The sequence below is a fragment of the Ylistrum balloti genome, unplaced genomic scaffold, assembly GCF_031769215.1.
Source record: "Ylistrum balloti isolate Yb309-2 unplaced genomic scaffold, AGI_CSIRO_Ybal_v1 Utg370138, whole genome shotgun sequence".
NCBI classification, from domain to species: Eukaryota; Metazoa; Mollusca; class Bivalvia; order Pectinida; family Pectinidae; genus Ylistrum; species Ylistrum balloti.
The window spans coordinates 935,503-960,722 of NW_026782146.1; the positions used below are offsets into that span (position 1 = coordinate 935,503).

A 25,220-nucleotide genomic window follows, 5' to 3' on the forward strand; every position below is an offset into this window, starting at 1 on the left:
ATTAGATCGGTATATGAACATTGTATATATATTTAAGTATCTGCGGGCGACTACCCGACTTATCCGTCGCGACACGGGTGACTGCATTCAATCAATATCGATTAACTATTTGACCCTGTCGATACAAAATCGACTTAATTGATCAGTTGATCAAGTTTTTGCTAATCCTCAGATTATGGGTAAGATCAATATGATTTTTTAAATATAATTTTAGTTCGATCTTTCAATGATTTCTCTGAAATATGATTTACTGTTTTGTATTGACTAATGTGCAGGTATATGTTTAGAATGTGCGGGTATATGTTTTGAATGTGCGGGTATTTGTTTAGAATGTGCGGGTATATGTTTAGAATGTGCGAGTATATGTTTTGAATGTGTGGGTATCCTAATTTCTGATAAGTGATGAGTTATCAGGAATAAGGCCTCCTGTTTGTTAATTCCAGTAATTTAGTAAAATTCATAAAAATATTCAAGATATATTTTCTATGTATTCCAATCATAGTAGATAATGTTTTGTATTTAAGTAAACGGGTGTTTTAGTTTTGTGAAATATTATATCTACAGATATTTGTCTTTTGACGTTGATTACCACGTCACGGATTTGATAAGTTAAATAAATGCTTGTTTCCTAATCACCAATACGTACCAGGCTTTGTTTGGAAGCTTGACTCGGGTGACGAATGGTTTTGTACATAAATCATACATCCACGCCAAATAGACACGTGCCATACCTATAGAATTTCTGAAGTCATGAAATCACATCTTAGATTTTACGAATAAAACAATGGAAAATTAGATTTAATTGTTTCAGTATAATGAACTATTTTATGACATGAAGTCGATAAGTAATGTTTGTGTATTCCGAGTAAAGACAAATATATTTGTTTTGTACAATCTGTATTTCACATTGTATATCATGTTTTCGTTACTGACGTGTGGAGATAATTATCGAATCAAAAATCATTTAAATTAAATCATGAAAAATACATGACCACGTGGTATTGATTTGATGTACGTTATATGTGATTAAGAGAGAGAGCAATAAGGAAGTATTTGAACTTAAGTCGTGAGATTGATCTATTAATAAACATATATTACTTAAAAAGGATTCCTCGGCGAACCTCAGAAATACTGAAGTAGTCCCAGGAACGTACAACAGGGATAACACGCAATTGAGCAGCAATGCAAGGTTATTGATTGGACAGTTTTTGAATCGTTGAAACACGAATGTATAGTGGGTACTGTATAATTTGTGTACATTTGATTAACTTACAGTAGTTAAATATCATTCATTTTATAGGACAGATCATCTCCTAATCCCGGCTACAGGTCACCTAATGTATATGTTGATGGTAAAATAAATTCGTTGTACTTTCTATACATTTTACACGCAATGTGATTGGAAACTATTTCCGATTATCATTGATGAAGCATCATAACTCCATGCTCCATGATCCAAAAGTTCCGGGATCGATGATTTAAATAAAGATGAATGAGAAACGACATCGTTGATTCTTAACAAACTTTTGATTTTATAAGAGTCGGTTGTCCGCCGAAGCGATTTCGGCATTTATTATAGGAGGTGCAACGCATATGTCAAGTTTCTACCACAAGTTAAAAACGTACGGGTATATCTGACAGAACCGTGCTGTCTGACATCAACACTGTATGATATGATGACCTGTATCACGTTCAGAGCCTAGCTTCGATGAACACCAGATATTTTTTTACGCTGAGTGTGTGTATTTTGAAGGACTGCGTTACCAGTCTCTCTGGTACATACAGCTATGTACTTACCGAAATCTCTGCTGAAATCTTGATTATATATTTATTGCAGATGTGATTAAAGTGGCCGTGTTATGATAAACGAAACAGTTATTTAGGGTAAGATGGGTGATCTCAATATGAGGGTCAAGATTCTTTAAGTTGATAAATACCAGGGTTGTCGAGTAATTGTGTTCTTGTAGTCTTTCTATCACCACCCAAGGGATAGATGTTTCGTGTCGTGGTAATGGTGTCTAAATGAACAGCCATGTTACTCCTTCACCTCTGGAACCATCCTCAATACTCCAGGGGTTACAATCACTTTCTCTCTCTGTACCCCTAGAACCATCCTCGATACTCCAGGGCTTACAATCACTTTCACTCTCTGTCCCCCTGGAACCATCCTCGATACTCAAGGGGTTACAATCACTTTCTCTCTCTGTACCCGTGGAGCCATCCTCGATACTCCAGGGGTTACAATCACTTTCACTCTCTGTCCCCCTGGAACCATCCTCGATACTCCAGGGGTTACAATCACTTTCGCTCTCTGTACCCCTGGAACATGTCCCCGATACTTCAGGTGTTACAATCACTTTCGCTCTCTGTCCCCGTGAAACGATCCTCGATACTCCAGGGGTCACGATCACTATCTCTCTCTGTACCCGTGGAGCCATCCTCGATACTCCAGGGGTTACAATCACTATCGCTCTCTGTTACCCTTGGAGTCATCCTCGATACCCCAGGGATTGCAATCACTTTCGCTCTCGGTACCCCTGGAACATGTCATGACAAAATTAAAGGCACCAGTGAAGTAATTTAATTGCTTCCACGCGAAAAAGACCAGTCATAGTCTGATACGCTCCTTTTGAAGATTACAAAGGAGCGACACTCAATTTTATAAACCATTACAAAATATCGTTATGTGACCTCGAGATTCGTTTGATGTGCAAGTGATTGTAACCCCCGGAGTATCAAGGATGGTTCCAGGGGTGAAGAGATCGAAAGTGATTGTAACCCCTTGAGTATTGAGGATGGTTCCAAGGGTACAGAGAGTGAAAGTGATTGTAACCCTTGAGTATCGAGGATGGTTCCAGGGGGACAGAGAGTGAAAGTGATTGTAAGCCCTGGAGTATCGAGGATGGTTCTAGGGGTACAGAGAGAGAAAGTGATTGTAACCCCTGGAGTATTGAGGATGGTTCCAAGGGTACAGAGAGTGAAAGTGATTGAAACCCCTGGAGTATCGAGGATGATTCATATCCCAACAACTGCACCAAAATCAATGAGGCCTCATGGTTCTATTTCCATAGCATCAGAATATGCGACAATCGAATATGATGAGTCGAACAAACGATTTTAAAAGACTTGTATTGAAGCGTACCAAAATTTGAGCATTCAAGAAAAAACATCACCACAAACCGCTAAAAAACCTCAATGAACATTTAGCTCAGGTGAGCTAAAAATTCAATGGAACTCTAGTTCAAGTGAGAAAATTCAATGAATCTTTAGTTTTGGTGAGCTTTAAACTCTAACCTTTCGTTCAGGTGAGCTAAAACTTCGATGAACATCTAGTTCTGGTGAGCTAAAACTTCGATGAACATCTAGTTCTGGTGAGCTAAAACCTCGATGGACATCTAGTTCTGGTGAGCTAAAACCTTGTTGAACATCTAGTTCTGGTGAGCTAAAACCTGGATGAACATCTAGTTCCGGTAAGCTAAATGCTCCAATGAAACTGTAGTGCAGGTGGGCTTAAAACTCAACACACAAATGTATTTACAAAGCTATGTTTTATTGTAAACAACAATACACTGAAAATTTGTTCTATACAGATACACCTAAAAATAAATCATGACACACCATGTATACAAGTGAAGTCATTAGATAATTAGTGTTGTTGTGAAAGACTTTACTCAGGGAAACAAGAAATAAAAAGACATCATGAAAAAATAACATGTAAATGGAAAGAGCTATCAACATGACTGTCCAGTTTATATAATAACACATTAAACATTAGACAGGCAATTTAATAACAAATAGATCTTCAAATTGCTGTTAAAGACTACTGTAAATTGACTTAATTCAATCAATTAGTGAACTAACTTAAGTTACCAAAAACATCCTTCCCTTAATCCAGCTAACAGATGTACTGAACAAATGAAAGGCATGTTTCTCATGTCAATATGTGTATACAGGTGTGTGTAATAGAAGAAATATGACATCAAGATCACACAAATACATTATTAAAGCAAAGACCATCAAATACACTGTCTCTTCTGAAATATTTGTCTTTTTTGGTCTCATGAGCAGTATGAAAGCAAGATACAATAGTTGTTTAAAATTTATTTCCAAAAAAGTGCGTTTTTTAAGGAAGCTTTGAAATATAAATAGCACAACATCAACAACAAAAAGTGGAATGGCAGGAACAAGAGAGGATACATGATAATAAGTTAACAAAACTGTTTGATGATGAAAATGATATGGTTATGTGGTAGAAAAAAGATGGCTGGATAACAAACGGCAGCAAAGGACATAGTATCTGAGGAAAAGAAAGTACAGACAACTCAGATCAGTAATCTTCCGCTATAACAACAAAATGCACCATATCATTGATTTAGTGACAACATAAGAAGCCAGGTATTTGGTTCTGCTGGGTTTATCCCTACCAGTTACTAAGCTGTCTGCAGCTAATCACAATCTGGAGGTCTGTCAGACCATCAAACAACTCCAAACCTTTTACTCAATATAACCTCTTAATACTGTCGTTTACTGACTTGTCTAAAATCTATAAAAGAACTGCTGGCTGCCTTTCTAATTAACATTAATGGCAAACCCTGCCTAAGAGATGTCAAGATACAAAAGTAGATTGATCAAGATTTAGAAAATTTACCATCAAAAGTCAATCATCTATTGAAAACTTAGATATATGTGTCACCAGTTCATATTTCAAACGTTTTACTCTGTATCACTGTTACACAAATATTTTATCCAAAACCACATAAATTCCAGTTAAACTGGTGTCAATGTTTTTGTTGAATTCTTCGACTTCCTAATTAATCACTATCAATATCACAGCATACGATGATGATGTTCACAATTCACCCCTGTTTCTCATCAGTGGAAAAGTCCAACATGTCTGTCCACCCCTGCTCTTTAGTGGACTAGTCTGATATCCCTCTATGCCCTCTCAATACTTGTCACAGTTCCTTTGAGAGTACTGAGTACACACAGAATCACTGGTGGTCTCGCTGTAGCCAGGCAGTTGGTCTACCCCTGATCCTGTCATTAACAAATCAAAAGAACTGTTTTTATTTTCTGAATGTTGTATTCATATCCTCAATGTTTCCTTGAAGGAATATGCTTTGTCGGAACCAAATGCTAATTTGTATATTGAAACACCATGATAAATGACATTTATGCATGTAGTAAATGAACAGAGCTTTGAGGGTAATTTTATGTTATAAAGTGTGCTTATATTTCCCTTTTATAATATGTTTTGCTGTCTTAAGCTGAATATAAGTAATAACGTAAATTCAAATCATTTATCTATTTCATAATACATCAAGTGGAGCAGACAGTTTGGTTGCGAGTCATCATCATTTTCATGGTCAAAATAATGATGTTGTAAAGGCCATGTACCTGATGGTATTTATTGTACCTTAAATCACCTTTATGATAGTATACTAGAATAGTCTAAGTCTATCGAGTTTCTCTACACCAAAGTATACAGAGAAAAGGAAACAGTATGGAGATTCTCTACACCAAAGTATACAGAGAAAAGGAACCAGGATTGAGTTTCTCTACACCAAAGTATACAGAGAAAAGGAAACAGTATGGAGATTCTCTACACCAAAGTATACAGAGAAAAGGAAACAAGATTGAGTTTCTCTACACCAAAGTATACAGAGAAAAGGAAACAGTATGGAGATTCTCTACACCAAAGTATACAGAGAAAAGGAAACAGGATTGAGTTTCTCTACACCAAAGTATACAGAGAAAAGGTAACAGGATTGAGTTTCTCTACACCAAAGTATACAAAGAAAAGGAAACAGGATTGAGTTTCTCTACACCAAAGTATACAGAGAAAAGGAAACAGTATTGAGTTTCTCTACCCCAAAGTATACAGATAAAAGGAAACAGTATGGAGTTTCTCTACACCAAAGTATACAGAGAAAAGGAAACAGTATTGAGTTTCCTCTACCCTAAAGTATACAGAGAAAAGGAAACAGTATGGAGTTTCTCTACACCAAAGTATACAGAGAAAAGGAAACAGTATGGAGTTTCTCTACCCCAAAGTATACAGAGAAAAGGAAACAGTATTGAGTTTCCTCTACCCTAAAGTATACAGAGAAAAGGAAACAGTATGGAGTTTCTCTACACCAAAGTATACAGAGAAAAGGAAACAGTATTGAGTTTCCTCTACCCTAAAGTATACAGAGAAAAGGAAACAGTATGGAGTTTCCTCTAAAAAGGAAACAGTATTGAGTTTCCTCTACACCAAAGTATACAGAGAAAAGGAAACAGTATGGAGTTTCTCTACCCCAAAGTATACAGAGAAAAGGAAACAGTATTGAGTTTCCTCTACCCCAAAGTATACAGAGAAAAGGAAACAGTATTGAGTTTCTCTACCCCAAAGTATACAGAGAAAAGGAAACAGTATGATGTTTGTCTACCCCAAAGTATACAGAGAAAAGGAAACAGTATTGAGTTTCCTCTACCAGATAACAACACTAAAGCTTGTAGATTTCTCATGCATCAAACTTCAAACATAAACAATTTGTTTAAACCAAGGCTTAGTTCTAAGTTTTCAGAATTTAATCTAGATCAAGCTTACAGATTAGTGCCTTTTGCAAAATAATTGCTTTTTGTACTACAATATTCCTGCTTCTACTCTTCACAAAATTTCCAAGAATTTTCTTGGTAGAGAAAGACCCTTTTCTAACTAAATGACCATTATCCCTTAACATTATTGTTGCTTATTTCTGTTCAGAAAATTATCACATTTTCAACAGTCTCACCTGTAATCAAGTTGTGCAAGTTGCAGTAATTGGTTCCGTAGTCAAGAATTGCATACCAGAGTTGTGAAGTGGAATATCCCTGGAAGATACAATGTTGTTCTCAAGTGAAATTAAGATACATATTAAAAAAGAAAAAACCAAAAAGATTTCAATATCAAATGAGCTCTGATGAAATCAAAATATTATGAATTACAGTAACACCTGTTGACTGTAAAGATCATGTCCCTTTACCTCTGAATGCAAGTACAAACCCCCAACAATTGGTGAAATTCAAATAATCGCCTATATAGATACATTGTCAGGGCTGTACTGTAGTGACTGTACCCCCAATTTCACAACATCGAAGGGAACAGTGTTAAGAACCTCTGTTCACAGCTACAAATTAAAATGTTTCCAATTTCTGCAGTCACGGAAAACAGAAAATTTGGGGAAGGCAAGAATTCTCTTGTTCGAGATAACATTTTCATTGAATACCTGGATTCCAATGCTAGTTAAGTAGCGAATAGAGATAATGACAACCATTTAGAATTACTAATTGTGTATATCAACTGTTTAAAGCCAAGATCATCAGCAAAACTAACAAACCTGACTGGTCCTGTATACTCCCGACATGACTTTCTGGTCAGGAGAAATAGTGATAAAAAAAAATACTGAAGATAACCATGATATGACAATGTGAAATGGCCTACATACATAAATTGATATATACCAACCTTAATTTGGCATGACCCATCAGTAGAGGCACTGAAGTCTAATGTGAGGTCATCAATGTAGTGCTTAATTGGTGTCTCGTGGGTGGCTGTTGTCTGAACTCCTGCCTTGCTGCCTGTCATCTTGAACATCAACATGTGTACTATATCATCAACAAGCAGCCAATAATATTATGAATTGATATATGATTATCATCAGATATGTGTTTAGATCTGCAGGTTTCCTGGAGACACTTTATAAAATAACCAGGTGGCACATCATTATTATCATAAAAGACTACATCACATGTTTGCATTATCAATGCTTGTTTGTGGACAGCTGAGAAACGGCTTTGAGGTAATCATAAAGTTGTAAGACACGAGATCCCAGGTGGATCTTGGTGCCATCATCATTTTTTCTGGCACCTCAGACAAGGATATCCCACGTAATATCCCATTCTAGATTTTTCTACCTCGCCTGATCTGTCTAGTACCCTTACATGCCTTTACACGGGCTAAGATCTTGTAACATCCTAACCTCAGCTAACGTCTCGGCTGGGATTACAGGATCTTAGCCTTCAGCTGAGATACCCCATTCTCCCTCGGTTACACACTCACAACTAAGGACCAAGAGGAACTTACATTTGAAAGATCCATACATCATATATCTCCTGTCTGTCAGTACGCAATTTTATTTTGACTCGATCGCAGACTAATGGACAGAACCTTTTGGACTATATACAATATATATCACAAGCAAGATTGATCAACAATTGTTTGCCGACGGATCTAAGACCACGGACATAGGGTGATTTTGTAGAGCAGATCACCCTATGATCATTAAAAATGTGTTGTAGGTTAACAGTGCAAGACTGGTACATTATATATTACCAAGTAGAGACACCTCTGGGTACCGTTACACATTGAATCACCCTTCCAGTCATGTATCTGTTGATTGATTTTGGTCTGGATGTCAACACAAGAGTCATTGACTGACCTGTAAATAAAATGACTTATCAATCAGTTTTGAAGATGAAATCAGTATTCGAGTTTAACACCATGAAAATAATTCTACGGTCATTTCAAATCCCTGCCGAATTGTTTATGGAGACGGCCCTTTTAATGTGGTTGGGCCATATTGCGTTTCGTAATAACATACTGTACCAAAGTGATAATTTAGCAGTTTTAACTATGCCCGATGAAACATGAAAACATTCTCTATCATTCATAATCTTACCATTTGATCTTACAAGATGCGTGTAGAGGGTAGAAGAAAGAATATACTCCTGCAACCGTAAACACAACGACGACAAACACGATTATGATGGATGCGAATACAATGCACGCCTTTCCATAGCAAGGACACTTCTGCCAAGATTTGGAACAGCAACATGTGTTTGTAGAACCAGAATTTCTTCCATTGTTAAGACTTTTGTATCCAGGACTGGACGACATTGCTGCTGTAATAGGTGCACGGATTCAGCCTTGATTTGGACAGTCACGAGTTATGTGACTCACTGGCGTAAACAATGACACGTGACTAGCCTACGATTCGGTTTTGAGATGGTCCCCTAATTCGGGGTGATACAGTCCAAGGTGTTCCGAGGAGTATTTTTTGATAAAATGGCTGCACAGGTAATGTAAAAATAGTGTCAGAACTTATGTCATTAATTTTGTGTGATTGAAGATTCTGAGCTTGTTTTCCTTGAGCAACAGAGGTTGTTTATATGTATAAGTTTTTTTCTCTCTTTGCTGAAATCGTACATACGTTAACATTTTTGCTGTCCATTTTATGCAAACTTCACAGTCAAGTGCGTCTGCTGTTGTGCGTTTTGAGACGAGATTGCTTTGCTGCTGCTGTTATTTTATGTTATCACGTCATTGTCTAAAGTCTTATCACACAAGCCAATATTTCTTCACACAATGACCAAAATTTTGTCGGAAATCACAGATGTTTAATGTTTATGCAAGGCATCTACATTCAATTTTGAAGACCTGCAAGGTTGCAAATAATAAGCATATTGCACAACCGCAACAAATATTCACTTTGTACCTAGGGGATGTCATCGTCTGCAACAAAACATTTCTGTTTCTGTTCCGAGGACATTTTTATCCAAATATTAAACTAGAATTATATTAATATTCAGAAATCAATGATTTCACTATTTGAGCAGATTGTTATTATAAGGTTTACTTGTTAAAATCAGCTGAGTGATCAATGTCTGTAAGTCTAAACAAATTCCTGATAATGAAGGCATATCCTATATCCCTATATTCACATTCCATTTCTCTCTCAAATATAGCACTGATAACATTATGTGAAACTTTTGAAATCGAGACTGTTCATTTGTTAACAGGAACACATGCATGATGCCAGAGGTGACAAATAACAGCTAGCAGTATGTGTAAACATCAAATAACAAAGACAGTAGTGACATGTAGAGTATGTCAACATCTGATTTTTGGACTTAAAACGAGTCAAAAATTCTTTCTGATAACACATTTACTTTGATGTCAAACACATTAGGCCTATTCCATGGTTGTGAATGTTTCTGTTTCAAAGTCTTGCTTGTATTGTTAACAATATCAGCAACTCCGCAGAATATATGCATCGTAGAAGTCCTTATTGCTGCAGCAATTTTATTCTTGCTAAAACAGTTCACATCTGCCATGTTGCTTCCCTAGTGAAAACCTTGTTCTGTGCATGTGTTACCACATGTGGTGTAGATATCAAGCCTGTTGTTTTCTGTTTTATAATTTATTGGTTAACAATTATAATTCAGGGAAAACCAAAAAACTGTCATTGTTCATTAGCTGATACAGTTCATATCTATATATAATATAGAAATAGCTGTAAAGATATAGATTGTTTTACTGTGATGTCATTTTAACACACCAAATGATGGTTTATAAATACTGTTCAATGTCATTAGTTTTCAGAAGAAAAAAATGTTTATGTGATGTTCAATTGAGCTTTATTTCATTTTGAGATGTAGCAGCATTTACAATTAATAGCTTCATGCATAGTCCATTCAGTTATTGCTGTTATTATATAAACAAATAGTCAGTGACAAGTTATTTGTGTTGATACTCATGACTTGTGGCAGTCAAAGTAATGAACTACATGCATTGATTATTAACTAACAGTGTATCATTAAGTACAATTATATCATTATCCTTAGCAGAGTGATTTGAATTTCTGTAAAAAATGTGTAAACAACTGAAAATATTTGGGTTATTTTAATATCTTACGGTGAAATCAAGTGGAATATATTTATTTTGTATTGATATTAGCATTTGTACATACCGGTATGTAGAATTGAGAGTACAGATGGCCTTACTAGCCTCAGCTAGTAGGAATATCTCTTTAAGTCGACCGGTAGAGTGTCGGGCTAAAGACTGAAGGGTCGCTAGTTCAAATCCCAGCGGTGGCAGGGTGTTGTTCATTACTTCTTCCTATTACACATATATGATCACATTTAGCTGGGGTGCTTACATCTGGGCCAACAAGAGTGATTAGTATAAGTTGAAATAACTTGTTTTGCAATTGTTGTAAAATAAAGCTTGTATTATATAAAACAGCTGGGATATCTCCCATAAAACAGAATATTCTTTTGAAATGATAAAACAAATTTTACTTTCAGAGTGTTGATGATGTGATAGTATGTCTGATGTCAATGGGGTTTGACTGGCAGGATGCACAAGATGCCATTCAGTCTGGGAAGATCACAGTGGAAACTGCTGTGGAATGGTATGTACCAAATGGCATCTCACATTTAGATAAACAAAAAGATCTTCTCTACATACTATAACTAGTAACATATGGGAGGATCAGAAGTACGCTAAATGTCTCCCTGCAACATGCCGTATGTCTTACCGTATTTGGAATGGGAGGGCAGATCATGATGTGATCTGTAATCAGATGGTATATACAGATATCTCCTCCTACAGTGTCTTCCTGTTCCATGAAACATCATTCATGTAGTCACAGAGTCAGTGAAGTTGTTCATTGCTTATATTTATCTTTGTCTGTCCGTCTATCTGTCCATTCATCCACTCACATCTTCACATATCCACCAATATTGGGAAGTATAAAATAACCCTTGAATTAGAATCAGAGATGATCTGTTGGGTCCCTAGGCTTACTGTAGTACTGTACAAAGTTTAGCCTCCTTCCTGTCAAATTATACCTATTTATGTGAACAAAAGAGGTCTTAAATATTTTGCAAGAACCTTTTGCAAATTTATTTACAATATTATTGGCTAAATTCAATCATATTCTCTTATGCACTGTCAATTGTTTTACTGTCATGTTGAATGGTACATTAGCTTGTTATGCAATAAAAGAAGTTGATAATTTCTGAGAAATTTTGATACACTTTTGATTACAATTGTCAGGTTGATTGCTGGAAAACCAGGATTTCAAAAAGTCTCAGAAGCAGCACCAAGTCTTAAACTTCGACAGGTATTTTACCCGTAGTTGCAGTCAGCAGATTTGTCCTTCAGTTATACTCTTATGTTTTTTACACAATGTTAAACTTTATCATATAACGTAACGCTACATGTTTTATTTATAATAAGTTAACATGGTATCAGGGAATCATGAAATCTCGATCATCTTCTTATAAAATGTAAACTAGCGTCTCAATGTGTGAGTTCATAGTCAATAAATGAGCATAAATAAAACATTTTATGTAGTGTCTTACACAGTCAAAGGGAGATAACACATAATGCACATTTACTTCATACTTTGAAATTAAAGAGGATCAACACTCGGACTAAAATCTGAATTTGATATATTCTTTTGTCAGAAATTTTTATTTCAGGTTAATGATAACACAGGCAGTGGAAACAGTTTTTATTATGTAATAGTAATTGACTTTTTGAAGTCAAAATACATTCCCCATGATATTAACTCACTTACTAACCCCATCCACCCCCCTCTCATTTTTTAAGATATTTCTTGATCAGTGTTTTGTGGAGAAGCTTGGCTAAGGACAAAGAAATGTTTGTGATACTCTTTATCCTAAAACCAACACCCATGTTATTTCAAACAAATCCAAAATTGATCCTTTTTATTTTCAGATTGTAATTCAGTACATTTTATCCAACAGTTAATAATCTTGAATAAGACTAAGAATAAAATTGATCATTAAATATTTATCTAAGGATGGATCAGACTTCGAAGAAGGCACAAACCCATTTGTTAGTTCAGCATCTAAACCAATTGATCCTGCTACCATTGAAGAACAGGAAATCAACCAATCAGATGGACAAGGTCAAAGTTCAGTTCATGATGAAACCCAATCGGTACTCAGCCGACTCCATTTAAGTGAGGAACAAAGAAAGGCTAAGCAAAGATTTGAGATGAAGCAGATGGACGAAGCCAGACAAGCAGCATTAAAAGATAAACAGAGAAGGAAGAGGGTAGGTTTTATAATAGTGAGATAATAACACAAAATACACTATAATAAGGAAAGTTTAGTTGGGTTCTATTTTTACAACATTGAGTAAACGTGAGTTGTTCTTTTATTTTCTAAATCTAATAAATATGATTCTTGTTATATAAATCCACACATACACAAATAAAAAGTGTAGTTTCATTTTCACATCCTGCTGATTTGGAAAGTGATATGGCAGTGTTTGGGTCTTTTTTTGAGATATTACGTCTCATGAAGAATCAGTGTCATTTCTTTACCCCATAAAGTATCATAGCATCAGATTGCACACCTGATCAGATTCTGGTTTGCATCATTGGGGGAATTCATGTGCTATAATAGGAGTTTCCTTGTCTATTAATTATAATATGCACATTTGAGTACAAATACTTATTCATTGTCATGCTAGAAATGTTACATGTAAAATTTCTTGTTTTCCCTTTGTGACAGAAGAAGTAACATAGAGATTTGGTATGGAAAAACTCTCAGGTTCTCAGAAGAAATTGTTTCTTCATTAAAACCCTGCTTAGTTGAACTCCTTGGGACCATTTCATTAGTTCCTGTCAGAAAGTGATCATCTGTGAATGCCCTGTCAGGTAGTGATTGTCTGTGAGTGCCCTGTCAGGTAGTGATCATCTGTGAGTGCCCTGTCAGGTAGTGAACGTCTGTGAATGCCCTGTCAGGTAGTGATCATCTGTGAATGCCCTGTCAGGTAGTGAACGTCTGTGAATGCCCTGTCAGGTAGAGATCATCTGTGAATGCCCTGTCAGGCAGTGATCGTCTGTGAATGCCCTGTCAGGTAGTGATCATCTGTGAGTGCCCTGTCAGATAGAGATCATCTGTGAATGCCCTTTCAGGTAGTGAAGGTCTGTGAATGCCCTGTCAGGTAGTGAACGTCTGTGAGTGCCCTGTCAGATAGAGATCATCTGTGAATGCCCTTTCAGGTAGTGAAGGTCTGTGAATGAATGCCCTGTCAGGTAGAGATCATCTGTGAATGCCCTGTCAGGTAGTGATCGTCTGTGAGTGCCCTGTCAGGTAGTGAACGTCTGTGAATGCCCTGTCAGGTAGTGATCATCTGTGAATGCCCTGTCAGGTAGTGAACGTCTGTGAATGCCCTGTCAAGCAGTGAATGTCTGTGAATGCCCTGTGATGCAGAAGCCCAGCATTCCAGAATGATGTTTTCAACACTCTATTTTTTAATCAGTACTAGTGTTTATTATTGTACTTAGATATTTTGACTTTTAACAATTAATCCAAAATTTACTGAGAAGAAACATTCACAGCACTGTTTATTTACGCAAAATGTAACAAGCACAATGCACATTGCTGAGAAAGTTGATTGATGAACAATTTACATTTTACAGCTTTAAATGATATATATTTTGATTCCATTTTTTTGTAATTATGTATTGTATAATTAATTGACCTCATCTGCTCAAAAATATTGGTAAACTTACATGGAAAATTGTGTGGACTAGTTCATCTATATCTTCTCACTAAATACATGACATTTCATGAATAATTTTTTACCAAAAACCAATTTCTGTCTTAATAGCAGTTGATATTTTCTATTTCAATTAATTGATTAATATACATATCAAATGTCATGATAAAACAATTATCTTATGTAGCAGTTGGCTGTATAGGAATGTAGTAAGGCCAGCTGTCCTGTCAGACACCAGCTTATAAACACTCGGGAGTGAGAGTGCTGAAGTGACACAGATACATGTGGTATGCATGACACCTGTTCGAGGAATAGAAGGGAACATACTATGTTGGAGGAATACTGGTTCTAGAAACTCGAGGTTCAGTAAGGGTTCAACAAGGAATATGTATGTAAGGACTGGGTGGGGACCCAATCATCAGTTTGCTGAATAATAGAAGGTTTGAGGAGGTAGGGTTATATTGTATATTGCCTCAGAATTTTACCATACCTTGTGTGAATTTAATCTAATTGTGGTGTTTGCCATATACAGGATCATGCAAGAGTCTTAAAAGAGATAGCAGATGATAGAGAGAAGCAGAAAATGTTTCATCAAGGAGGAGGGACAGCAGAAAGTGCCCCCACTGAGAAGAGTCCTGGTCAGGACAGCACACCGGTGGAGAAGACTGCTACAACCCCCACTCCCTCGGGGGGCAAATGTCTGCTACAGGTTAGAGCAACTGGGACTAATGTTGACAGGATCTGAATAACATTTCAATTTAGGTGTTTGTACTTTCATGAAACATATTATTTACTGTAAAGTATAGGAGACTGAATAAGTTAATATGTATGGATTTGGAATTTTGCCCTTTGAGAGTCAAATAAGAAATGACTTGTGCTAAAATTCTCTTTTATACATCGTAACTCTGATCACATTGGATGCCTTCATTCACTGCTATAAAAATAAGTATTTCTACCTTAATTCAGTTAATAAGTTTTTAAGTTCTTGGGAAACTGTCCATAATGATTTAATGATTTAATGATAGATTATTAATTTGTGTGTTTTATTGTGTTCAGATCCGAATGACAGATGGCGGGTCTGTACGTCAGTCCTTTGCTGCCTCAGCTGGACTGAAAGAAGTGTGGCAATTCGTACAAACACATCAGAAGAAATGCCTCCAGGGAATGTGTTTAATCCAGGTACTTTTTCAATAATCCATCTGATAATTTCCTGTATTTGACATAACAGTAATGCCATACTAATCAGAGGAGATTAGCCTAGAATCATGATATTTGGCTGTAAGATTCCTAGTGGGATGAATAGATATTATCTTGAGCCATATTCAAGGTCGCAGGGGTCAAATTTGTTAAAACATGCTAATTTTTCTGATCTATTTGATTTGGTGGACGTAAGTATTGACATATAAGTAGGGATTGAGGTTTTAGCTATGGATTAATGTTTATTTACAATATCTCTGCAGTGTTTTTAAAGCCTCTGATGTAATAATGATAGCCATGGCATGCTCAAGTTACCAAACTGTAAAGTTAAAGACTGATGCTGTTTGACAATACACAATTCTCACATTCCATGCTCTGTATACAGATTGCTTGTTCATACAGAGTTGGGGCCACTGGCTCTGTCAGCTGGCAAATGAACGATGTAACAGTATAAAGATATGTGTGTGTACAATGGACAGTAATAATTGTCTGCCATGGTCATTTGCATCACTCTACCTGCAGGGTTAACTACTGAATGTAAATTGTAAACTTATACAGCAATACAAGCAATGCCAGTATCCTATCAATTGTTAGGCCTATGTTGGATGATTATGAATTGTACCTGCCTGGAGCCATACAAGTGACGCCAGTATTCTATCAATAATAAGGCCTATGTAGGATGAATGTGAATTGTACCTGCCTGGAGCAATACAAGTGATGCCAGTATCCTATCAATTGTTAGGCCTATGTAGGATGAATGTGAATTGTACCTGCCTGGAGCAATACAAGTGATGCCAGTATCCTATCAATTGTTAGGCCTATGTAGGATGAATGTGAATTGTACCTGCCTGTAGCCATTCAAGTGACGCCAGTATCCTATCAATTGTTAAGCCTATATAGGATGAATGTGAATTGTACCTGCCTGTAGCCATTCAAGTGACGCCAGTATCCTGTTAATAGTTAGGCCTATATAGGATGAATGTGAATTGTACCTGCCTGGAGCAATACAAGTGATGCCAGTATCCTATCAATTGTTAGGCCTATGTAGGATGAATGTGAATTGTACCTGCCTGGAGCAATACAAGTGATGCCAGTATCCTATCAATTGTTAGGCCTATGTAGGATGAATGTGAATTGTACCTGCCTGTAGCCATTCAAGTGACGCCAGTATCCTGTTAATAGTTAGGCCTATGTTGGATGAATGTGAATTGTACCTGCCTGGAGCAATACAAGTGATGCCAGTATCCTATTAATAGTTAGGCCTATGTTGGATGAATGTGAATTGTACCTGCCTGTAGCCATTCAAGTGACGCCAGTATCCTATCAATTGTTAAGCCTATATAGGATGAATGTGAATTGTACCTGCCTGTAGCCATTCAAGTGACGCCAGTATCCTATTGATATAAGGCTTGTGTAGGATGAATGTGAATTGTACCTGCCTGTAGCCATTCAAGTGACGCCAGTATCCTATCAATTGTTAGGCCTATGTAGGATTATTGTGTTTAAAGAAGAGGGTTATTGCAGTAAAATAAAAAAAGTCTAGTCAGATCAGCAGACCTGTGTTACCAAGGTGACCAATCCACATCATATTTATATATAATTATGTGCCATCTGCCTTCCATGGTGTTTTCCTTTATAGATCCACCTTCCTTAATGTCTGTGTGGATGTTTAGTAAATTTGGTCTGAAGCATTACTCCCAGGGACAAGGGATACGGGAAGTTGGGCTCTGAAGGGAAAGTTTGCTGAATTTCACTTTAAAATGTTATTGCTCCTAAATGCCTAAGAAGATTTTAACCTTTGTCCAGAAACATCTTAGGGGAAGGGCAGTTATTTCTTAATCCAATTAGGTTGGTTTACCTCCTGGTGTTATAGAATGTTCAGGGACCTATGTCCTGACTGAATGTTTCTATTCTATTCTTTCAAAATTGATACTCTTTAAGTGTCTAATTCCTGTGGGTGTTTGATTGAGATATCTCAGTAAGTGTCTAAATCTTGTGGGTGTTTGATTGATATATCTCAGTAAGTGTCTAATTCCTGTGGGCGTTTGATTGAGATATTTCAGTAAGTGTCTAAATCCTGTGGGTGTTTGATTGAGATATCTTAATATGTGTCTTAATCCTGTGGGTATTTGATTGAGATATCTCATTAAATGTCTTAATCCTGTGGGTGTTTGATTGAGATATCTCAGTAAGTGTCTTAATCCTGTGGGTGTTTGATTGAGATATCTCATTAAGAGTCTTTATCCCCTAAGTGCTTGATAATCTGTTAAGGCCTTAGGACATTAATGTCAGGTATGGGTATTCCAATGACCAAACTAGAGTGATAAGTTGATGTATAACATTAGTCAGCCAAGATTTTTTCATTACTTTTAAAGTTGATGCTTTCCTATGTTAACAGCCATTTCCTCATAGAGAGTTTGGGGAAGTGGACATGGAGACATCTTTACATGACCTTGGCCTCACACCATCAGGGTCATTGGTATTGAGGAAGATCGAGAAAAAAGAAACAGCAACCAGAATGACAGGTAAAAATCAGATTTTGATAAAATCAATAGGGAGGGAACACAGGATAGGGAAAAACACTACTGGTATGATCAGTGGTAAGAAGACACAGAATAGAGAAATTTACTGTAATATAAACACAAAAAGGTAAAAATGTGGAAATTATGGTATATAAGTGGAGCATTTTGGCTGGTTGGGATTTAATTTTTTGCACTTTTTCATAAAACTGCGTTGAAATAGTTTAATATGAAAATTATTGAAATGATTCAAAATTGAAATTCTTGCAAAATCATCTGAGTTATTGCTAGATTGACTTAATTTCTTAGTATAATATGCAAATTAACAGACATACTTTTCACTGTTTTCAATGTTTTTAACATGACTTCATGGTATATATTTCTTCAGATTCTTCAGAAATGGATACAGAGGAAGCTGAGGGTGCTACAGGATTAAACAGATTTAGTAACTTAACCTACGGAACACCAGGGGCCAAAGGAGGCTCAACAGGGCTCAGGTCCCAAGGGGGTAAAGGCCCACCTCCAATTTTGCCCCCGACCTTCGGTGCTGATGGTGGGGGCGGTGGCTTTGGAGGGCCACAAAACCCACCTGCTGGAATGCCACAGATGCCACCCATTATGGGAATGAACCCATTAGGCATGCCTGACATTGTACCAGGGCCATCACAGTCCTGGGGTCAAGGTCATGTCCTTGGACAAGAAAACAATCAACAGGTTCTGCCAAATTTAGGTATAATGCATTATGACATTACTGTAAACCAAGGGATAGTCTGAAAAAGTATTCTGCTAGATTGTAAAATGATTAGATAACCTTTAATATCAGGTTTACAATAAAATATCATTGATGTTACAAATGTTTTGTCCTCATAAATAGTGACCTTTTGCAGGAGTGTTTCAGGCTGGTCTTTGGTCTGTGTACACAAATTATATAAGGCTATTTGTTTGATGTGTTTGTACATCTGTCACCAACAGACACTAAATGATACTGTATCCATATTCATTTTGACACAAACTAAAGAGTGAAATGAATTTTAAACAAATGAGCACCACGCTGACCGTGTACATTTCCAGTAATTGCTGTATCAATGAAACTGTAATTCACAATCGTATTTTAGTTCAGTATCCTATATGCGAAAAATGCTGGAAATAAATAAGATCACCACTTATGATAACAAATATGTACATTTATGGTATTTGAACATTTCAGTTCTTTAAATATGACCATACATTCACCCTAAGGTTCTTGATGTATTGAAGTAACACAGAGCTAGTGACACTATAGACATTCATTCAAATCCTTCCGAATAAATTTCAATGAAACATTTTAGAAGTAATATTAAGAAATTTCCATTGCCATTTTTTTTTGTATTTTTGGAGTTATTTTTGTTTTTTGTTTGATGTCAGAAAAATCATGTGGTTTGTTGTGTTATATTGATCTAGGTGAAGATGTTGCACCAGATGAAGATGCTGAAATTGATGAGGGACCAGATGTTGTCCCAGGACTGGGTCAGTTTGGTCAGGGATTTGGTGGTGGAGGAGGAGGTGGTCTACCTTGGGGTAGCTTTAATTCATTCTTACAAAAATGTTACAATAATACAATTAAAATGAATCATAATTACATGTGAAAGTTGCCTGATCGCAAGCTGATAGTGTGGAATAAGCCATTATGTGTCTCTGAATACATCAAATGTTTTAATATCATAAAGGCTGACGTCAGGATAGATTTCTTCAGAGATGGGTTTGCTTGGAGGTGAGGTGGGCAGGTCCCTGAATTATAACATTTTTTTTTGTTATGAAGGTAATGACCTAGGGATGGAATTATAACATTTTTTTTTTTGGATGACCTAGGGATGGGTTTACTTGGAGGTGAGGTGGGCAGGTCCCTGAATTATAACATTTTTTTTTGTTATGAAGGTAATGACCTAGGGATGGGTTTTGGAGGAGAGGTGGACAGTTCCCTGAATTATAACATTTTTTTTTGTTATGAAGGTAATGACCTAGGGATGGGTTTTGGAGGAGAGGTGGACAGTTCCCTGAATTATAACTTTTTTTTTTGTTATGAAGGTAATGACCTAGGGATGGGTTTTGGAGGAGAGGTGGGCAGGTCTCTGAATTATAACATTTTTTTTGTTATGAAGGTAATGACCTAGGGATGGGTTTTGGAGGAGAGGTGGACAGGTCCCTGAATTATAACATTTTTTTTTGTTATGAAGGTAATGACCTAGGGATGGGTTTTGGAGGAGAGGTGGGCAGGTCTCTGAATTATAACATTTTTTTTGTTATGAAGGTAATGACCTAGGGATGGGTTTTGGAGGAGAGGTGGGCAGGTCCCTGAATTATAACATTTTTTTTTTGTTATGAAGGTAATGACCTAGGACTGGGTTTTGGAGGAGGTGGTGGCCATGTCCATGCTGATGAGGCTTTCCAGGGTGTTGGACAGCGTCTTGTCCCAGAGGGACACCCACAACTGGAGGATAACCAGAACAAGTCAGCACGTGAGATGGCATGTAAGGATTATAGGCTTGTGTCATTAAAAATGAGATTATCTAATTGTATCTTTACTTGGTGCAGTTTGATGGAGCCACTGCTGTCAACTTAACAAAGCAGTTGATTAAATCTCTTCAATCGTCCTATAAAAGATTGTTTACATACCGTGTAAGGGACACATAAGATGTGATAAGCCATTCACTGATAAACATTTTTTATTGGACTGCATTGACCTTCTGTCTACTGGAGAAATGTTTTATCGTAACATTACAAATCTAAAGACCCTTTGAAACTGTTGAGATTTATAAAATTCTAGGTTATCAGAAAGATGTTGGTCTATATTGTAGAATATGATTTACCATTTTACAGCGAGTGAACCAGGAGCGTGTATGCGCCGTTTACTCTAATTGTCTATTGGCTACGACTCACCTGTACAGTGTATCAAACAGCAGTCCGGATCTATTTATAGCGCAACATGACAGTGAAGTTCAAGGTCACTGAACCGTGCGCCTTACAAGCATGCTGTCACAGTGTGAAAAAATGGCTGACAACATGTTCGTAAAATTTTTAACGGAACTGGACTCAGGGCTTTTAGAATACAAACAAGAGTTCGAAAAAGTGTCAATAAGAAGTTTTTCAACTTTAAAGTACCTCCGGAGTAATAAAATGCAGTCAATGGCCATCCCAGAGGTTTATAAACGGAGGATTATGGACAAAATCATGAATTTACAGACTCCCAAGTACCAAAGAAAAGATGAAGAGGAGTTTGGAGATAGTCGAAGATTCTCAAAATTTTGAAATTCCAAAGCGTAACGTAGGCCTGAGCCGAAAATCGTTGGATTTTGATGGAAAAAAGCCTCCGTGTTAATTTTATTCAGAATAAGAAAACTTGAAGGACGAGAAAGAATCACTCAGAATCTTGTTGATGAGTAAGCGAGATGAAATGACAGACCTGAAAAAGAAACCAGCGAATATCAAAGTAATGGCGATCCCAGGAAATCCGATCACAAAGTTTTTGTGCGATAATTGTCATAGAAAAGGTCATCGTGCACGAGGAAACAAAGGCGACGAATCTTGTCCATTTCATTATTACAGATCGTGTGGATATGTGTAGGCTGAGTACAGACATGTCAAATTCAAAATGTGTTTTTTGACTTGGTTACTGTTCCTTTAATCTTTACATGTATATGTACCCACTGAGACATTTTAAATTTTAAGTAAAACAACACAAACAATTTATTTCTTGTATTTTTTTACTATATATATACAATTTATATTACACACAACACAGGTGATCAGTTTGGCCCAGTCGTCGGGTTCTACCTCAGTTGTGCTATAAATAGCCCTAGATCTGCAGCAGGACAAGTGCCTACATGAACGCAACCTCCGATATACAGAACAGGTGAAGCGTAGCCAATAGACAACTTGAGGAAACACTCTGTGCATGCTTTCGGTTCACTCGCTGTAATATTTTGTGATAATATACCCATTTAAGATTGTTAACATTTGTCTTTTACCTTTTAGTTTGTTTGATGTTTTTTCCTTTTTGGATCGCTGTGTGTTTCACCGTTTGATGGCCTTAATGACCTTGTATGTGTTAACAGGCCATTAAGATAGTAATAATAATGATAATGTAAGGAGACAACTGTGTTAAATTTGCCCTTAAATGCATAAAACCACATATTTCTATTCCACCATCTAACTCTATAGCCGACCTTGTATACCTGTCCTATCGGCCAGAAGGCAAAACAGGTGAAGGCTTTAACTATATGGTAGATACTGAAGCCAGCTAAGGGCTTTTTCCAATAAAACCATGTACTTGATCCCAAGACTCCTAGATAAGTTGCTTCTATTCCTGGTTTGGTTTCCTGCTTTTTAGCTCAAAGTTGATTATCAAATTGAATTGGTACCTCTTGACAAAATCTTACTCTGGGGTCCTGGGTTGGAATCGAAATTTTATTGGAAAAACCCTTTAAAAGCATATATTCAATATAAATAATTTAAACATATTATCGGCCTTACATATTTACTAATAATCTACTTGACAGAATTGTGGTTTGAGGATAATTTGACCTGTGATGTAGTATTGGTTGTGCGTAGTTTTCTTTACTTTGTCATCTCTGTACAAATGTAAATGGAGAAGAAAGGGATAGTTAAGTATAGCTGCCAGCTGTAGTATTACTGACTATGGGACTGCTGAATACTTGGGTACCAGCTGCTAGAGAAAATAGGATCAAATCCTGCTGTTTAGACCACACAGCTGAACGGAAATCTTTTTAATGAATATTAATATTTACATAGCAAGAGCAGGATAAGTTGGACATTTGTTTTTATCACAGCTCAGAAAGCAAGAGAGAGATATGCCCAGCCTGTAGCAGCTCCTTCCAAACCTGACAACCAGGGGGAGGTAACCTTGTCACCCCTCTTCACTGTCCAGCCACTGTTCTCACACTGCCTGTGTCATGTCTCCAGGCGACTCAAGGACCCACGAAGCCATCTTCATTCCCTTGGTGGTCTGTCAGAGAGCTTGGCCCAGAGACTTCTAGAATACCTCATAAAAAACAAACTACTAACATCGAAGATACTCAATGCTTTCATCCCATGGTACAGTAGTGTTATTTCATGTTTTCCTACAGTATTCAAAATTGCTGTCAGTTGATATTTGAAGTAGCTTGTTCAGTCTTGTCAGAGACCTATTTATGACAGGACAGCAGCTTAAAGTTGATTGATCAGAAGCAAATATCATAAAATGTTGTGTCTGAAATTATAACTATAAAGTTTATGTGTTACACAAAATTGTGTTACAAAAAAAATGGAAAAGTTGTTAAATTGAGAAAAAAAGTGTACTAAAAAGACAGTTGTGACTGTATTAAGGGGAAAAAGATTGAGTTTGTTGAACCTAATAACCATGGTTTTAATACAGTATTTTATCAATGTAGATTACAATGAAGTATACTCCTAATAGTTTGACATATAATAACTGATGATCACTCTGACTTGTGTACATTGACAATCTGTTTGTTTTGAATGTTTTGTAACCTGTTTGATCTGACCTCTAAGGATTCTGTTTGATTTTTGAAAACTCTCTGTCGTCAACCGTTCTATTATCTGATTATCTATAATCTTACATGTCTAATCAGACCCCTGAGTAACCTGAATCATGCAAGCTGCCATCAAATTACACTTGGCATTCTAAAACCTCTGTCTATTCTGATCCAAGTGTGTGATGACTTGTTCTAGGGTGTTTTGACTGGTTCTAGGGTGGGATGACTGGTTCTATGGTGGGATAACTGGTTCTATAGTGGGATGACTGGTTCTATGGTGGGATGACTGGTTCTATGGTGGGATAACTGGTTCTATAGTGGGATGACTGGTTCTAAGGTGTTTTGACTGGTTCTAGGGTGGGATGACTGATTTTCTAGGTTGATGAAGTCAGATAGAAAAGTTTCCATTTCAGACACTTGCTTTACAAATTATGTTCTGCTTCATGAATTTCAGAATTTATTTCCATTTCAGTTACCTGCGAAAGTTAATCTTTGATTGTTATCCATACACCTCCAATGAGCTGCTGATGTCGGTGAGGTAATAAAACGTGTCAGATACCAACTGTAAGATCTTGATCTGTCAAACAATCGATAGAAGTTTTCAGTCATATATACAGAAAATGCAAAATAGAGTTGAAACTTTATATCTAAGACTTGAAGTATTACCCTCACATGGTTCCTGAAATGGAATTTCAGCCAACTTTTGCTATAACCTTATGTTGGCATCGTGCTTCATGAACCATCCGTCCATAAACACTAGACATTTTTAACTTCTTCTTGAAAGCCCCTAAAAAATTTTAAAGAAACCTGCCATGGTCAGAGGTGAATCATAATTGTGAATCATAATTATGCTCTTCACCCCCAGGGACTTGAGAAGTTGGGCGAAATGGGGCAAAATTTAATTCACTGAGATGTTCTCAAGATCCAGATATGGTAGAATCAAATCCTCTTCATGGATGGAAGCATGATATGTTTAATTCCTATTAGAAATAATTCAAAGTTGGTTAGACGTTTTAGTGTAGAATGACAATTTGATAGTATGCTATGGCCTTGGCTAACCTCCCAGGGCCAGAACAAGTGAAATTGACTCAGATTTCATAAATCTTCTTCTCAAGACCCCAGTATTATAAATTCAAATACTCTTGTTAAATGGAAGAGTTTTAACTAAAAGGCACTTTCATCCAAAATTGTAAATTTCACGATCTCAGGGTTTCACATTTCTATGTGGAGAAAGGGTAAAAGTATTCACACAGGAAATTACAATTTTGACCTTAATGAGTTCTGTTGCTAAGGGTAAATAACTCAAACTTGGTTAGAATGTTTAGTATGATATGGTGACATTTTGATGGTATGTATATATTGACTCTTTCTGACCCCCAGGGGCAAAAATGGGTCAAATTGACTCCTTATTTCAAATATTTCCTCAACATCCAGGTATGGTAAAGTCACATACTGAGTGCATGGATGGTAGAGTCTTAAGATGCTTTTAAATTATCCAGGGTCTGCTCAGGGAGGGGTAAAGTTTATTAAAATATACTAGTTTAAATAAAAACTCACAGTATTGAGCATTATTTGTTTAATTTCTAGTGGAGATAATGCAAACATGGTTAAAATTATAAACATAAT

At 36.7% G+C, this 25,220-nt stretch overlaps 2 protein-coding genes across 2 annotated transcripts in view; one reads left to right on the forward strand and one right to left on the reverse strand.

The window, feature by feature from the left end:
* Positions 1 to 3,529: 3,529 nt before the first annotated feature.
* LOC132550638 (uncharacterized) lies at positions 3,530 to 8,983 on the reverse strand. Its single transcript, XM_060214729.1, has 5 exons — positions 8,703 to 8,983; positions 8,357 to 8,462; positions 7,490 to 7,609; positions 6,777 to 6,855; positions 3,530 to 5,037 (listed from the first exon to the last, which is right to left on the reverse strand). Exons 1-5 carry the CDS (start codon positions 8,918 to 8,920, stop codon positions 4,946 to 4,948), a joined length of 615 nt encoding a protein of 204 aa, XP_060070712.1. The 5' UTR covers positions 8,921 to 8,983; the 3' UTR covers positions 3,530 to 4,945.
* A 105-nt stretch (positions 8,984 to 9,088) lies between these two features.
* LOC132550670 (uncharacterized) overlaps positions 9,089 to 25,220 on the forward strand; it is a 34,156-nt gene continuing 18,024 nt past the window's right edge. The window contains exons 1-12 of the mRNA XM_060214762.1: positions 9,089 to 9,100; positions 11,110 to 11,216; positions 11,864 to 11,930; positions 12,635 to 12,892; positions 14,880 to 15,056; positions 15,404 to 15,526; positions 17,943 to 18,069; positions 18,452 to 18,793; positions 19,504 to 19,620; positions 20,427 to 20,570; positions 22,890 to 23,154; positions 24,067 to 24,132. Coding sequence (XP_060070745.1) covers positions 9,089 to 9,100; positions 11,110 to 11,216; positions 11,864 to 11,930; positions 12,635 to 12,892; positions 14,880 to 15,056; positions 15,404 to 15,526; positions 17,943 to 18,069; positions 18,452 to 18,793; positions 19,504 to 19,620; positions 20,427 to 20,570; positions 22,890 to 23,154; positions 24,067 to 24,132 — 1,805 coding nt within the window. The remainder of the gene's footprint in view (positions 9,101 to 11,109; positions 11,217 to 11,863; positions 11,931 to 12,634; positions 12,893 to 14,879; positions 15,057 to 15,403; positions 15,527 to 17,942; positions 18,070 to 18,451; positions 18,794 to 19,503; positions 19,621 to 20,426; positions 20,571 to 22,889; positions 23,155 to 24,066; positions 24,133 to 25,220) is intronic.

Coding starts and splice junctions, on each gene's coding strand:
- LOC132550638 (XM_060214729.1), bottom strand. CDS start 8,920: ATGTCGTCCAGTCCTGGATACAAAAGTCTTAACAATGGAAGAAATTCT. Junction 6,856..7,489: donor ATGGGTCATGCCAAATTAAG/GTTGGTATATAT, acceptor TGTATCTTCCAG/GGATATTCCACTTCACAACT. Junction 5,038..6,776: donor CTTGCACAACTTGATTACAG/GTGAGACTGTTG, acceptor TGTTAATGACAG/GATCAGGGGTAGACCAACTG.